Source organism: Grammomys surdaster, unplaced genomic scaffold (genome assembly GCF_004785775.1).
Source record: "Grammomys surdaster isolate TR1022 unplaced genomic scaffold, NIH_TR_1.0 213, whole genome shotgun sequence".
In the NCBI taxonomy this organism is placed as follows: Eukaryota; Metazoa; Chordata; class Mammalia; order Rodentia; family Muridae; genus Grammomys; species Grammomys surdaster.
Window position 1 is genome coordinate 3715720 of NW_021604658.1, and position 17223 is coordinate 3732942.

The 17223-nt window shown below is 42.9% G+C and overlaps 1 protein-coding gene across 1 annotated transcript in view; it reads right to left on the reverse strand.

The window, feature by feature from the left end:
- Positions 1 to 213: 213 nt before the first annotated feature.
- The window catches only part of Gdpd1 (glycerophosphodiester phosphodiesterase domain containing 1), a 38564-nt gene continuing 21554 nt past the window's right edge, over positions 214 to 17223 (reverse strand). The window contains exons 5-10 of the mRNA XM_028772405.1: positions 11479 to 11597; positions 10801 to 10890; positions 8533 to 8666; positions 4563 to 4622; positions 1906 to 1957; positions 214 to 1644 (exon numbers count right to left, since the gene is read on the reverse strand). Of these exons, the coding sequence (XP_028628238.1) occupies positions 1522 to 1644; positions 1906 to 1957; positions 4563 to 4622; positions 8533 to 8666; positions 10801 to 10890; positions 11479 to 11597 (578 nt within the window). The 3' untranslated portion in view covers positions 214 to 1521. The remainder of the gene's footprint in view (positions 1645 to 1905; positions 1958 to 4562; positions 4623 to 8532; positions 8667 to 10800; positions 10891 to 11478; positions 11598 to 17223) is intronic.

Sequence of the window (17223 nt, forward strand, 5' to 3'; positions counted from 1 at the left end):
AAGAGTAAAGTGTCTGCCCCAGTTGATTAGCTTGTACAAGTTGTCTGTCTAGACGCCAGGAGACGACTTCCTTACTACAATCCTGTTCTCCTGTATTGTCTATGCTAGTGAGAAAGCTCAGGGTTACTCATTTATAGATTAGTTACCCCATTAACTGAAAAAATTACATGAAACACCCTGGAATTATAAGCATAAAAGAAAACCATGACCTCATTTTACTCTTGGAAAACTTTATTACAATTTAGACCACAAAGCGACAGAAGGGAGAGTGAGGCTGTCCTTCCTTGGCTGCACGTGGCCGACCCCACAGCAGAGACATAATTTAGGCAAAAGACGTCTAGTACTCTATACTGAATTTATCTCCCAGTCTGACATCATGAAAATTAGTCAAGAGGCTAGAGAGAAGATGTGCATGAAGTCACATCGGAAGGCAGAGGAAATGCTGTACAATGCTAACTTAATGCTGACTGTGACTGACCCTCAGAGGAGTGAGCCAGCTTGCTGGGTGCAGACTGGGAGCAGGTGGCTCATGCTAAATACATGTGCAACAGTGCTGCTTCCACCAGTCAATCACTATAGGGCTGCCACGTCACTGACAACCCAGGTCCAGGTTTAGTCTAGTCAAGCCCAAAGATAAGAATCGAGTATTTCTTGAGGAAACATAAAAACATGACTAATTGGATCTTGTCTTATTTTATAATGTCTATTTTTAAAGATATAAGAAAAAAATAGGCATGGCAGCATTGTCACACACCTGAAAAAAAAAAAAGACTCCAATCGGAATGTCCCCATTAACAACCACAACCCAGGAGTCTGTGTCAGCCCACAGACTGGATTTCTGAGTAGTAACAAACTGTTATTTGCTTGAATTTACCCTCTGTGAACAGCACACACCCTGCCAGGTAAGTACTACACATCTCTTTCAGGTTCCTCTTCCCCTGTATTTTCCCTTAACTAAAATGTACCTAGACGTACACAAGACAATTCAAAATGGCTGTAACGGCCTTCAATAATTTTCTGCTTTTTTTTTTTTTACTAAAAAAAAATAAAATAAAGACAGGGTTTCACTATGTAGCCCAAGCTGGCCTCAAACCCCTGATCATCTTGCCTCAGCCTCCTGTGTGCAGGCTTATGTCACCATGCCCTGGTCAGGAATCTTCTTTTACTATGGTTGATCCTGTTTCAGTGAAGGCTAACGCCCAGTTTGCCTCTAGTCTTTGATTTCAGATTTACAATAATAGAATACCGCATCATATGCAGACATCTTGATCAGTGATCTACATTTCTCAGTGCTGAATACCTTCAAACCAGTTACCAATGTAAAATATGCAATATCGGGGAAAATAAATATGCAAGACAGGGAAGTTTCCACATTCCCTACAGACTTTAAAAAATGAGGTATTAAAACTTAACTGATTAAACCTTTTATCGCCCTGGAAATCCCAGGGAAACCATGGTTAACACACGTTTCCTCAGATCTTTTCCAGTCAGGACTCCTTTGAATGATTTGGAGTACTTTTCTTATGCTGGAAAATTATTTAAGAAATCCTTAAGCTTTGTTGGGTAGTCCGTCATCACTCCAGTGGCTCCCAAATCAAAGGCTCTTTTGTACTCATGTTCTTCATTTAAAACCCAAACGTATACCTGGAAATGAGACACCAAGAGAAATGTTAAACAGAAAATGCTTTTCTATCTATCCACTCCGATCTCAGCAGACTTACAGTGAACCTAAGGAAGGCCGTCACTGCCCACCCCTCAGACTTCAGCTGCCCTCACATGAGTATCTAGCTAAGAATTTATCACTAACCACGAGGAAGAACATACAGTCCCCATTACAGCTGGAACATCAAAGTCAGAGCTCAGAGGTAAGCCCCTGCGCTGTGCCTAGAATCACAGGAGACTGACCTGAATGCCGCGGGCGGTGAGGTGGTCAAATAAAGCTTTCCGCATTAGCAAGCTAGAGGGAAAGAGAGCAGCAGGTTCAGCACGTCGTCATCCACAGGACTAGAACTAACCTTTCGTCTTCTCTGTCAGTTAACAGAGTTTAGGAACTGTTAGCTTAATTTACTCTCAGTGTCTCAGCAATACAAGCAAACATCGCAAGCAATCATAGCTGTTATACATTAATTTCCTCTCTTTCTTCTTTTTCTTTCCCTCTTTTGATAGCCTCACTATGTAGCCCTTGGTGGTCCAAACTACCTGTGTAGACCAGGATGGTCTACCTGACCTCTGGCCAGCAAGATCTATCTGCTTCTCCAGGGGGTAAAGGCCACCACACCACAGGTGGATGAATTTTCTTAACCTCTGGCTGGGGACCACCCAGAGCCTGCTCTCGGGCTGCCACTGGACACTCGTAAGACCATCCTTCCTGTAACGCAGGAAGTGGAGGCAGGACGCTTCACCTGCAGGAGCTGGCATGAGAGTGAGAATCCCGAGTTCCTGTTCCCAGCTTTCCAAGTTACACAAGGCAGGGAACTCAGGTTAAGTCCTGGGCCTTCATAGTTCCATCATATATGCTTTTGTATGTCTATTAACTCTAATACTCTACATCTATGAAAATCATTTTCCAGTTTCAAGTAAATTTACTTTTAGATTACAAATCACTTAAACAAGATAGAAACTAGTAATACTGGAAAACGACAGTTTTTAAAAGAAAGACTTAGTCTATACCTGTGGAGTCTGTGTGTAGACGACTGTGGGGGCACGTGAGTGCAGGTGTATGTGGTGGCCAGAAGAGGGCATCAGATCCCTTGGAGCTGGAGTCACAGGCAGTTGAAAGCTGCCTAACATGGGTTTTGGGAACCGAACCCTTTGCTAGAGCAGTACGTACTCTTTTTTTTTCTTTTTCTTTTCTTTTCTTTCTTTCTTTTTTTTTTTTTTTGGTTTTTCGAGACAGGGTTTCTCTGTATAGCCCTGGCTGTCTTGGAACTCACTCTGTAGACCAGGCTGGCCTCGAACTCAGAAATCCGCCTGCCTCTGCCTCCCAAGTGCTGGGATTAAAGGCATGCGCCACCACCACCTGGCCGGCCAGTACGTACTCTAACCGCTGAGCCATCCCTTCAGCCCCTACAAATTAATCCTCCTCCTGTCCCTTCCATGTACTACAGTGGTTAAATAAGAAAATCTAGCAATCACAAACTTTAACATCAACTAAAATGTATTCTTGAAAACTAGAAATTAAACCAAGAATAAAATGTAAAAGGAATAGACCCCTGTGACAAGCATAAAAGCTAAAACTAATTTTCTAAGACTCTTTGAAAGAGATAATAAAAGGGTGTGTTTTAGAGTATTAATATATCTAAGCATTTAAGCCTCCATCGGAAAATAAAAATACAGAACACTTTGTTACTTTTAATCTAAAATGAAACCCAACAGTTGTAGAAATTAAAGCATTTTCTTTAAAATAGGAATCAGGACCTTGTAGGGAGGGCCACACTTCAGTTCTTGTCAAGTTTTGGTGCAACTATTTCCAAGAAACATGCCAGTAGGTAACACCCACTTTCACACATCCCGGATTGCCACACACCTCCTCCCTCCATGTTGAACTGAGGTTTGTAGAAACAGCAAGGAAGTAGAAGGGGCTGGTTACTTTTTAAAACCTTGCTCGTAACTAGCTATATAATCCTGAGGAAATCATTGAAGTGAACGGACAGACACTTAGTTTTCTCATGAAGGTAGAAAGACACCAGGGGCCCACTAAGGTTCTACGACTTCAGGTGGTTTACTGGTATCCACTTGGACAGTAGACACGCAAGTCCTGGTTACAAATGAGGCATGGATAGACTGTAGGAGGTGAAAGAGCTTGCTGCCAAGCCTGTCATAAGTTCTATCCCCTGGAAAGAGAGAACCACTCCTCTAAGTGGTGCTCTGATGTCCACATGACATAGCACAAGCTGTCCACTCCCCACTGCACACAAAATGCATTTATTAAAATATTTTTGTTGTTGTTGCTTTTCGAGACAAGGTTTCTCTGTGTAGCCCTGGCTGTCCTGGAACTCACCAGGCTGGCCTCAAACTCGGAAATCCACCTGCCTCCGCCTCCCAAGTGCTGGGGTTAAAGGCATGTGCCACCACTGCCCAGCTAAAATATTTTTTTAAAAAAACTCAGGCATGGAGGGGCTGGAGAGATGGCTCAGCGGCTCTGAGTATCAGCTTCTCTTCTATAGGACCTGGGTTCAATTCCCAACACCCACATAAGAGCTCATAACTATCTGTAACCCCAGTTCCAGGGGATCTGACACCCTTACACAGACATATATGCAAACAAAACACTAATCTATATAAAACAAACAAATAGGGGAGGGGCTGGAAGAAGAGGAGGGAGGGGAAACAACATTGCTTGGCATTTGAGAGTTCTTGTTATTTTTGCAGAGGGCTCGAGGTTGATTCTCAGTACCCACAAGAGTTGTTTGTAACACTAATGCTCTCTTCTGGCCTCTTTAGGCACAAAGCATACACACGATACACAAACATAAATGCAGGTGTGCACACATACATATACAATTTAAAAAGCTAATGTTAAAATATATAGAGAGAACCACAGTAGTAATTAAAATACTTACGTATCAGAAAGCCAGATGAGAAACTTATGGCCTTTGGATATAGTGTGCGGTTCTTTTAGCCTAAGAGAAGTCAAAGACTGAAGTATGAATTAGGAACACAAGAATGTATCAGTGTGACAGAATAAGACATATTCGCATTGAAAACAGTGCTTATACACAGGATGGGAGGCAGAGACAGGGGGATCTCTGTGAGTTCCAGGTCCTCATTGTGAGACTCTGTCTCAAAAACAAACAAAAAAAAACAAAAAAAACAAAATAAAATTTAAAAATAATCTGTCAAAGGACAAAAATAATAGAAATTTGTTTCTGTCTCTACTGGCCTTAAGCAAACTTTTACTAAAACTATTCAAAGCTAAACTAAACTAAGAAAAATTAATTTCCCAGAGACCTGGTGGCCAGGCTTACCACATCTTATCCTTTGTTTTGGCATATCCTTTTCCTTCTGTCTGTCTAGTAAAAATTAATGTGAGGTACATTTCCTTTTTTTTGTTGTTTTTTGTTTTTTGTTTTGTTTTTCGAGACAGGGTTTCTCTGAATAGCCTTGGCTGTCCTGGAACTCACTCTGTAGACCAGGCTCAGAAATCCGCCTGCCTCTGCCTCCCAAGTGTTGGGATTAAAGGTGTGCGCCACCACTGCTCGGCCGAGGTAGATTTCCTAACACAACCAAAGTATGGAGAGATGGCTCAGTGGTTAAGAACACTGGCCAGTCTCAAGGGACCCAAAGTTGGTTCTCCCAACCCACATGGCAGCTCACAAGAATCTGTAATCCAGTTCCAGGGAATCTGATAACCTCTTTTGGCCTGCACAGGTACCAGGCACATATGTGGTCCCAGACATATATACAGGTCAAATATCCATACATAAAGAAATAAAAATTTAAAAACAGCCAGGCGGTGGTGACTCATACTTTTAATCCAAGAACTCAGAAGGCAGAGGCAGATGGACCTCTGAGTTCAAAGCTAGCCTGGTTTAGAGTGAGTTCCAGGCCAGCCAGGGCTACACAGGGAAACCCTGTCTCAAAAACAAAACAAAACAAAACAAAACAACAGAAAAACAAACAAACCAAAACGGCTCTATGGATTAGCAGCAGTGTGTCTGGCATGGTGGGGCACATCTTTGGTCCCAGCACTAGGGAGAGACAGAGGAATCTCTTTGATTTCAAGGTCAGCCTGGCCTACAGATGGAGTTCCAGGCCAGTCAGGGCAAAACAGTGAGAGCCTGTCTTTAAAAAGATATTTAAAAAGTCAGATGTTTAAGGTTTTTGCTGTTGTTTTTCATTTTGATTTGGTTTTCTTTGAGACAGGGTCTTGGCCCTCCAGACTCAGTTTCTAAAGTGCTGGCATTACACCCATTGTACTGGAGGCACTGACACTTTTCCTTGTAATGACGGTCTTGCCATTTTAATGTCCCTCATGTTTTGCACACCTGAGTCTCACAATGTAGCAAAAGCCAATCTTGAACTTGCAGCCTTCATCCTTCTGTGTGCGAGGATCACAGTTGTGTACGACTCTGGTTACCACACACTTCCTTCCTGCTTCCACATTTGAAGATCTGGGCTCCGGACCTTTAAATTACCTTTCCTATTTAGAGAGGTCAGCCTGGCATTTAGGATCCACAGAGCACCTTCTCCCAATCTATTTACTCATTTATTTACTCTTTATTTCCTGCTTCTTTCCTAACTTCTCCTGTATCCACTCTCTCCCTCCCTCTCTGTGTCCTCACACATTAGCTAAGCTGGCTGAGCTCCAGGGATCGTCAATGTGTCTCTGCCAGCCCTTAGGTCACTGATGCTTGCTGCTACACCCGGCCTTACAGTGGGTGCTGGGATCTGACTCAGGTGCTCACGCTTGCATAGCAGGCGCCTTATCCACAAGCCATCTCTTCAGCCCTCAGAATCACGTCTTAGAGGAAAGACAAATGCCACAGTGTGCTTCCTTTGTTTGTATTAGAATGGTTAGAATCTTCTGAATACAACAAATGAAAACCACTTCTTTGTAGACAAGTGTTTTCTGAGCAGGGTGAGGAGGCACATGCCTGAAATGCCAACACTCTAGAGGGTGGGTAATAGGACTGCTATCAGTTTGAAGTCAACTGTGATAGACTAATGAGGTGTGTGTGTGTGTGTGTGTGTGTGTGTGTGTGAACAAAAAGGTATTTTCAGTTGTTTTGTCTAAGAAATATTCATGAAAACTTTTAACAAATATAATTGAAAATTGATAAAATAAAAAGTCCATCACTAAGAAATTCAAGCATTGAAAGGCCTTGGAGCAGGAGCTAAGCTAAAAAACGGGCCACTGAGATGGCTCAGTAAGGTGCTTGCTGCCGAACCTGATGACCTGAGTTTGGTCCCCAGGCCCCTTGTGGTAGAAAGAGAGAACCGATTGCTGATGGTTGCCTTCTGATCTCCACAGTGGCACCCTAGAGTACACTCATGTATGCACACAATAAATAAATGTAACAAATCTTGCTTGGGGGTGATGGGAAGGAGGGGGTGGTTCAGACAGCACAGTGCTTACAGCACAGTGCTTATAGCACAGTGCTTATGCAAACACAATGACCTGGGCCTGATCCCAAGCAACCATGCTAATCAATGAACCGGGCATGGTGCTGTGTACTTTGTAACCCTACTGCTGGGAAGGCAGAAATGGGCGGATCCCTGGGGCATTCTAGAAAACTAGCCTAGATTAATCATCGAGCCCAGGTCCTAGCAAGAGATCTTGTTTCAAAAAATAAGGTGGACAGCTCCTGAGGAACAACGCCAGAGGTTAACCTCTGCCCTCCCCCCCGCCTCCCCTCCCCCACATACACACACAGGGAAACTACCATCTAATTTTATTAAGCAAGTTTTCATATCAGAATTCTTTTTTTCTGTGTTTGTGTGAGAGATTGAACCCAGGGCTTCATTAGGGCTAAAGAGCTCCGCCACGAAAATATATCCAAGTCCCACAAACATCTATCCATTTCTTTTTTTTTGTTTGTTTTTGTTTGGATGGTTGATTTCTGAGACAGGGTTTCTCTCTGTAGCCCTGGCTGACCCAGAACTTGCTCTGTAGACCAGGCTGACCTCAAACTCAGAGATCCACCTGCCTCTGCCTTCTGAGTGTGGGTGCACACCACTACTGCCTGGCTACAGCTATTCATTTCTTCAAGATATTGTTAAAGTGTATTCTTTAAAGATTTTGATCATATTAACCCTTCACTACCCTTTTTGATCCCTCTCCCACTCCCTTTCAACCATTTCTTCCTTCCAGTGAATCCCTTTTCTTTTAAACTCAATTTAATCAGGGTTCCTCACATGAATGTGGGTATGGAGTTACTGACTAGAATATGGGCAAGGTAGCCGAGGCTACACCATCTTAGAAAGCCTCCCTCTCCCCCAGAAGCTGTCAACTGCCTATACCTCCTTAGGGTGAGAAAATCTTTTTTTTTCTTTTACACTGATATTTTGCTTTAATCTGTTTTTCTGTAGCTATAATGAAGTAACTGAGGCTAGGTTCTTTTTTTGTTGTTGTTTTAAAAAAAGATTTACTTAGGTCACAGTTCTAGAAGCACAAAAGCACAACATTGCTATCTGGCTTGTTCTTTGTAAAGGGTTTGTGGCAGCAGGAAAGCAGTGGGCATTTGCAGGAGGAGGCATTTGGGATACAGGAGGAAGCAGAAGAAAACCAGGGGCAAAACCTCCTTCCCACAAGGAAGGAACTCATCCCCTTAACTCCAGAGACTCCTCTCCCGCTTAACTCCTAGAGACCGGACCACTACTCAACACAGATGAGAGCAACCCCGAGTTCAGGGGGAATAAATCACACATGATCTCGGCCATGGACGAGGAGGAGCTCGGAGAATCCACAGCCTGCATGGGGAAGGCCTCCACTTTGCCCCCAGCACCGAGGAGTCAACCACAGTGACACGGATGATCACAATGACTTGAGCATTCTGTAACGGGTAACTGGTAAAAAGCAGAAGGACTTACTTCAGTATGATAGAGGGCATTGGAATTTCAAAGAACTGTTCTCGAATGGGCACAAAGGGCAAGAGGCCGGTGAAGAACAGGCCGAGGATTAGCAGAACACGCTGTAGGCTGAAGAGTATAGGAATATCTGAGTTCTAGAACACAAACAAGGTTGTGTGTTACTTTAAAAAGCACGATCATTTTTTATAAACCCCAGAGTGTATTTCCCAGGTTATGTGCTGACAAGCATCCTATGAATTATGAATATTCACTATAACAACAACTCAGGATTCTATAGCTAGTCTATAACCTATCAGTGATGACCTACTTTGGAGCCCTAGCACTGAAATTTCTCTGGTGCTTTGGTAACACATCTGTCTGTTGGTTAGAGACTAGGAAATACACCAAAACAGCAAAAAAGAGGATACAGGGAATATCTGATTCCTGTTAAAAATGTACAGCTCTGTATCTCCGAGGATCTAGAGTGCGTATATGAACATCAGTACTGCTGTAAATATGTCATCCATCAGTTATGGGTCAGATATACAAGATAAAGTGAGACAGTGCATGACTGACCTCACAGCATATGGGAAGCCAAAGGGATCTCAAGTTTAGGCCAGCCTGGGATACATGAGACACTTGTAAAATGAATGAATGAATGAATAAATGAATGAATGAGTCAGTCAATCAATCAGAGAATTTCATAAGTTAGAATAAAAATCTAACTCTCATTTAGAAATAACTATAGACTCTGAGAAAGCCACGAAAATACTAGAGTGTGATATGTTCTTGGCTTAGCTTCTCTAGAGGGTGATGTGGTGACACTGTACTGGAGGACCAAAGCCAGCTGACACTGATGGATTACTGTTAAATGACGGACTTCAGTCCGCTCACATCCTTCTTCCTTTGTGCCATCACTTCTAAATTTTTTTTTTATTTGTTTATTATATGTAAGTACACTGTAGCTATCTTCAGACACCCCACAAGAGGGCATCAGATATCATTACAGATGGTTGTGAGCCACCATGTGGTTGCTGGGATTTGAACTCATGACCTCTGGAAGAGCAGTCAGTGCTCTTAACCTCTGAGCCATCTCACCAGCCCGTGCCATCACTTCTAACCTGTTTCCATTTGCTGTGTGCACGTGTTTTCACTCTGTGTACGTGTTTTCAATCCACGTACGGATTCCCATAACCACCACAAGCAAGACACAGAGTCCTCTGCTAACACTGTGCTATCCACTAGCACTCCCTACCCCCGCAGTCCGTGTGTCTGGCAGCCACCAATCTGCAATTCATATCTACAGTTTTGGGAGTGTTATATAAATAATACCACACAGCACATAATCCTTTTTTTTAAAGAAAGATTACTTTATTTTTACTTATATTTGTGTGTATGTGTGTGTGTGTGTATGTGTGTGCGTGTGTGTCTGTCTGTCTGTCTGTTGGGGTGGTGTGCTCATACCAGTGTTTGAAGGCCAGCCTCATGCCTGTTACATGGATGATGCCAGAAATCAAACTCAGGCTTCAAGCTTGGTCAGTAAGCACTTCACCAACTGAGCCAGTTCTCTGGCCTTAGCATGTAATATTTTTTTAATTATATTTATTTATTATTTATTTATTTATTTATTTAGGAGTGGGATGCATGTGTGCTTGCTCAGAGAGCGATTTACAGAAGTCAGCAGTTCTCTTTCCAGAGTCTGTGTGCATTTGGAGACTGAACTGAGGCCATTAAACTTGACTGTAAGTGCTTTTACTGCTGAGTCACCTTGCTACCTCATCAACATGTGACATTCTGAGTGCTTTGGGTGCATGTCTGTGTGTTTGAATGAATGGCTTTGAACATTGCTAGGGAAGTGGTCCACAGTCCCATGCCTCTTTTTACTTTTTATTTTGAGACAGAATCTTGCTAAGTTTCCCAGGCTGGCCTTGAAGCTACTCTGTAGCCCAGGATTACTTTGACCTTCTGAGCTTCCTGCCTCAGCCTCCAGAGTAGCTGGGATTACAGGCCTGCACCTCAAGCCTGGTTTCTTATAGCAATTATTTGTGGGATTTTGCCTATCTTTTAATTCTTTAACTGGTAGAGAAAACGGACCCAATTGAACCCCTAACTGTTGACTGTACCACTAACAGAAGCTGCTGGATGAGGGCTGTCATCTCTGTAGGCGACTGCTGGCTGGTTCCTCCCAGTCATACATGAGCTCTGACAGGAACAGATTCTGCAGACTCCTGTTATCATGACTCACACAAAAAGAGCCAGCATCCCTGGCCGGTCTCGTCCAGAGCTCACCTCTTTGTAACACTTGTCTACAATCTGAGAGTTGGCGTTGCCCCACACTGTCAGATGTTCTCGCTTATACTGCTTCACCAGCTCGGAAACCTGTGTGCGAAAATTCAAGTTTTATGCATGTGTCTATATGTAAACCCACCTGTGTGGCTTTACGTTAAAAATGGGTTACAATCCATTATCTGCCAAAAGGTAGTATAAAAACTGTGGGACAACTGGTAGTCAAATTGAGATTATGTTATGAAATACAAAATTATTTACATTTACCACTCTAAAATGAGCTTCATCCAATATGACTACTTAGGAATTTGACATAAACCAAGCACAAGTGAGATGACTTAAAACTGGTAGTCAATTATAGAAACACCTGGATGACATTTATCCACGACCAGGATAAGCCAACGCACTCTGAAAACAGGCCACAGGAAAGTTCCCTCTGACCTCTATGGGGCACTAGACAATGCTGAGCACAGCGTATCTAGTTCCCTCGATCCCAATCAGTCAGCCTTGTTTTAGTGTCTGCAGTCAGACAGTGCTGATCTGCAGAATATCACCTTCCCTCCACACTGGCAGGGGTGCCCACTCTGACCTTCCCTCCCGAGGCAACGCCCGCCTGCCCGCGCCTGCGCCCGCCTGCCCGCCTGCCCGCGCCCGCCTGCCCGCCTGCCTGCGCCCGCGCACCTTCTGAATCAGCACATTGTTGTTCACTTTGATGTCGATGTTAATGGGGGTCTCAGGAAAGGCCTCAAACACTTCCTTCAGCAGGGGGATTCGGGTATCTTTTCCTTCACACTTGCAGGCTGAGAAGGCAACATGTTTTTAAACAGTGACTTCCATTCTTAAGGCATCATTCTTATCTTTTCAGTGGCTGTAACTTATACTACACGTCTATCATGGGACAATGACAAAATGAGGCAAGTACAAAGGGAAGATAAACATCACGTGAGAGGCAGTGCCTCGGACCTGTCATCACACGCGCTGGATGGCTTCCGTTCTCCCTGTGCATTATTTGACACAGTTACAATACAGCGTGCCTATAGTTTTTACCCTGATACTTTTTTTTTTTTTTTTTGGTTTTTCGAGACAGGGTTTCTCTGTGTAGTCCTGGCTGTCCTGGAACTCACTCTGGAGACCAGGCTGGCCTTGAACTCATAAATCCGCCTGCCTCTGCCTCTCAAGTGCTGGGATTAAAGGTGTGCGCTACCACTGTCTGGACACCCTGATACTTTTATATCCATAAAATATTTTCATGTTATGCACTTGTAATTGCGATTATTTATTTATTTAATTTATTTATTTAGAGACAAAGATTCTCTGCGTAGCCCTAGCCAAACTTGAACTCACTCACTTTGTAGGCCAGGCCAACCTCTGCTTCCCAAGTGCTGGGGCTAAAGACATCAAGTGTGCCACCACTTGAAAAATTCAAAGTTTTCAAGGTAACTAGAGTCACATGAAGACTGATAGAAGCAATACACAGATCTATGTCCAGATTTCTCAGTGCTACCGCCTTACAAAAGCATATACATGTCACACCTAACCCAAAATACTGACATCCATCCAACACACTGATAGCATTTTCTCATGGTTTTTGCCTTTTTGTTTTTATGCTGCTTGGGACAAACCCTGGGCCTCGAACATTATAGGTGGCACTCTACCACTGAGCTGCATACTCCCCACTGATGTTTTAAACTTCCTGGTTTTGAGACAGTTATCTCATGTAACTCACTGTGGCCTTCTGAAACTTTGTCTCTAAATAAATAAATAAATAAATAAATAAATAAATAAATAAATAATTGCAATTACAAGTGCATAACATGAAAATATTTTATGGATATAAAAGTTTCAGGGTAAAAACTATAGGCACACTGTATTGTAATTCACTTCTGAGGGAGCTGGCCTTAAATGACTGATCCCCCTGCCTCTACCTCATCAGAGTTGGATTACATATACATGTGACGTCAGTCATCCTGCCATTAATGGTATTTTGAGGAGTTTTGAAGGTTACCCATTTATTTGAGATAGGGTCTCATTCTACAGTCCTGACTGTCTAGGAACTCTCTATGTAGACCAAACTGGCCTCAAACTCAACAGCTCTGCCTGCTTCTGTGCTCCCTACTGCTGGGGTCAGAGGTGTGTGCCATCATGACTAGCTACTTATTTTAACCATTCAGCAGTTGACAATATCTTGCTATGAGGTTACCATTGAAGTTTTCAGAGACTTGAGAATAATTTCCCGGCAAAACAAAGACACTAATCTAATAACACGTTATTTAAAAATTGTAGCAGAATTTTCACAGAACAGTTGTACTGGCATGAATCTGGAGTGATGGCACCTAGGCTTTGAAGGAGCCTTTGGTCAGTGACTGTTATTTGAGATTTTATGAGGCTATTCTTTTGGAGGATCCTCAGAGCCTTTGCATAACACGCCTGGCAAACCAGGAAATCTCCTTATGGGCTGAGAACTGCTTAGGTAATAGGTCTTTCAAGACAACCCCTGGATCTGATAAGAAGTTTGGATATGTGGAAAATGACTTGCTAAATGTGTCTTTTCATATAATAATAAAAAGAGCTTCTAGGAAGTTGTCAGGGTTCAGTCCTTGAGAATCTAATCTCCCTGCTGCTGAAAAGCCTAAATTCATCCTGCAGAGATGGCTCTTCAACATTTGTTGCCCATCACTGTCATGAGAACCAAAGAAAAGTGTCCTGTGGACACTACGGGGCTGGAGGTAAGAAAGACTCCAGGTTTTGGCAGGGTCATGGGGAACTCCCCATCTCAGGAGCTGCAGTATGTACAAATTTAAAAGGCTCCTGGGACAAAGAATTAATCAAGGAAAAACCATTTCCCCGGTAGAAAACAGGGAAGGAAAAGAAGCTAAGCCTATAGAGGAGGGTAAAAAATTATAAATTATACTGTGGGAGTAAAAGGACAGCTCTTCAAGTGTGGTTACCTACAGTTAATACTGCCCATGTTTTCATATTTTTTTATATGCTCCATGCATTTGGCTTTCAGGGACAGGAGATTGATGCTACTAGTTCCATACATCTGCCTCTTTGTGAGATGTGTGTTGCCAACAAAGAATCTGACTGGATACACTGGCAACAATGTCCAGTGCTTGTTACCATCTCCCACAGACACAGAGACGTCATTGATTGGACTCCTCACGGCTTTGCTCAATTCTCCTTCAGAACTGACATGGCAGCATAGTTCACACAGAAATCCATTCTACCCTTAATGTTAAGTCAATGGCGTGGAATTGGGATGTCAAGTCCTCTATTAAAATTTAGCAATTCAGTTCAAACAAATTTGTAGAATTTAGCAAGTACTTCTTAAAGCATGGAAAGGAAGGTTAAATGTTAATGATGGTAAGTATACATTACCTTTTAGATTAAATCAGAGTCAACCCTCTGTAGCCTGTGTACTATTCCCTTATCTGTTACAGAAAGGGCCTGTACCATGGTACCCTAATAATTACAGTATCACTTGTTAACATTGTACTCTTTATGCCTGTGTTAATTCTAGCATTCCTTAAACACCACTTCTGAAAGTTCACACATCCTCAGAGAAAGGCCAGCAGTCTGGTTACCAACAGGCTGTTGAGGCCATGGCCAGATCTACCCGTGATGGTTCTAGTGCGGAGGCTCACTGAAAGTATTAAGAACTTGTCGGATGACTGCACTGGTTATTGCGGTAGTTATGGGAATTATTGCACCAACTGCCACTGTTGCTACAGCTGGACTGGTGCTTCTTAACAAAATTCAAACTGCTGATTTTATTAGAGAATGGCATAGGCATTCTACAGAACTTTGGACTCAACATAATAAAAGTGAGATAGTTAATTAATGTAATGTCTGATTTGAGACAAGCTGGGATACCGGACTGTTACATCTTACTGTATTGTATTTATAACGGTTAATGATTACCAATGGGCCGCCCTAACTATTCTCAAGTGATTTATGATTTACAGCGAGAAATGAAGGAAACTTTCTCACAAGGTTACCTAATGCGACAGGAATGGGTGCTGTGGAAAGCCTTGCAGACGCTTTGGCCTCATTTAATCGTAGACCTTATTTTAATAGATTTCTTTCTTGTTCTAGTGAAATTTTCTGAGTGGAGTGTATAAAGGTGCTTGCTGCCAAGCCTGACAATTAATTCCCAGGACACACATGACGGAGGCAAAGGACTGAGTCCCACATTAGCTCCATACACAGACTTGACCACCTACCCCTGGTCTCTACAATAAAGAAATGTAATAAATAAAAAATAAGTAAAGTCCATGAAACAAAGCTAAGAGATATAACACATATCCAAGAGCTCAAATAGAAAGAATTTTATTGAATGAATAGCTGGAATCAGTCATGATGAAGGTATGTAACTCATGGGCTTTTTAGTCATGAACTTAAGTTCATCACTCTGTATTTACGGTCTTAAAAAGTCCTGAGATGGACTATGTCAAGGCAGGCAGATCTCTGAGTTTGAGGCCAGTCTGGTCTACAGAGTGAGGTCCAGGACAGCCAGGGCTATACAGAGAGACCGTGTCACACACATACACACACACACACACACACACGCACGCACACACACACGGCTTACAAGTCAATAAGGATGTGGATAATCAATTTCCTTACATGACGCCACGTTTGTAATCCTAGCACTCGGGAGGCTGAGGCAGGATTGCTGTGACTTCATAGTCAACCTGTGCCATAGCTGGTCTGAAGGGCGCATCAACGCCATCTTAAGAAATGTAGAAGTCAAAACACACAAAGAGAAGTCGAAAGAGGGATGGGACAAGGGGTCCTTTGTATCTCTGGATTCGACAACATTTAATGTCAAATTCACTGGTATTCTATCTAGTAAATCTATTTTTAATTTTTAAATTATTTATGCGCGTATGTGTACTGTTGGTTCTCATGAAGCCAGAGTGGGAGTGTCCCACATGGGTGCTGGGAACAGAGACCTGGTTCCATGGATGAGCGAGTACTTTAACTGCTGGGCTCTCTCTCCATCCCCTGTATTTTATTTCTTGCCTTAAGATAATTTAAACTGATTTCTGTTACTAACAACTTGAAACTTGTTACCATACTCTAGCTCTGTGCTGTTCAAAGCCATAGCTACTGGCTGCAAGTGGATGCTTGAATTTAAAGTAAACAGGTTTCACATCAGCCCATTGCTGTGGTGCATGCCTGGAGCCTTAGTCCTTGGGAAGTGGGTGGGATTAGTCAGCCTGGGTTGATCCTGTAAGCATGAGTGCCAGAAGAACAACAACAATGACAACAAAAGCAGAGTGACTCAGTTAAGGGACCGTGCTCAGATAATGTGCTCTCTGCCGCTACTAGACAGCAGAGGGACTCAGAGATCTCGGCAACAGCGGAAGGACGCACATGAGGAGGGGGAGCCTGGAGCTTTGTGTCCAGCTCCCTCACCAGCCTGCCCTTCGCCAGTCTCCTGAACAGTGCTCACTATTACTAGGTCCCAGCATAGACGGCATTCCTGCAGTGGGTCCCTTTGTGCTTCTTCTCCTTCAAGTGGCCTCCTGCCACCATCCCTGGGCACTCTTGGGGTTTACCCCTTTCCTAATTATTTTTTTGTTCCTGTGGGGCACACTCCAAAGTAACTTCGCAATCTAAAAACAAAACAAAAACAAAAAACCCTAGTTTTTAGATTTATTCTTTATGTGTGTTTTTGCCTGCATGTATATATCCATACCACATGCAATATCTCGGAGGATATCTGAGGTCAGAGGATATCTGATCTGAAACCAGAGTTACAATTTGTTGCAAGCTACCATGTAGGTGCTGGGCACTGAACTCTAGCCTTCTGCAAGAGCACCAAGCACTTAAAACAACTGAGCAATCTCTTTTTAACTCAGTTTTTCAGTTGTGCTAGCCATATCTCAAACTCAGATAACACATGCGGTTGTAGGCTTTCGCATATCACAACACAGAAATCCAGACTGCTCCAGTCATGGCAGAAGGTTCTATTTGGACAGTGATGTAAGTGTGGGAAATGACCATTCAGATGAACTGTCATGAAGCAATAGATGTCCATATCCAAGTAAGAGATACACTAGGGACACAAGAAAAGGTCAAATGGACAAAACTTATGTTAGACAAATGATACACACAGCTGGGCATCACACATGTCCCAGCACGCAGGGGGCGGAGGAAGCAGGAGCTCAGTAAAGTCAGCATAGGCTGGCTAGAGAAAACAAAGAGTAAAGAGCCAGCAAGATGGTTCAGCAGGGTCTAAACCCTTAGCTGGTTGGAACCTACTATGTAGACCAGGCTTGGGGAACTACCTACCCCTGCCTACCCAAAACTTTCAATAGTCTAAAATCAATTATGAGTTAAATGCAATATAGATAAAAGTTTTATTTTCATTTTTGTTTTTACTCTTGAACTTGGTAGGCCAACCTTTTATTTAATCCC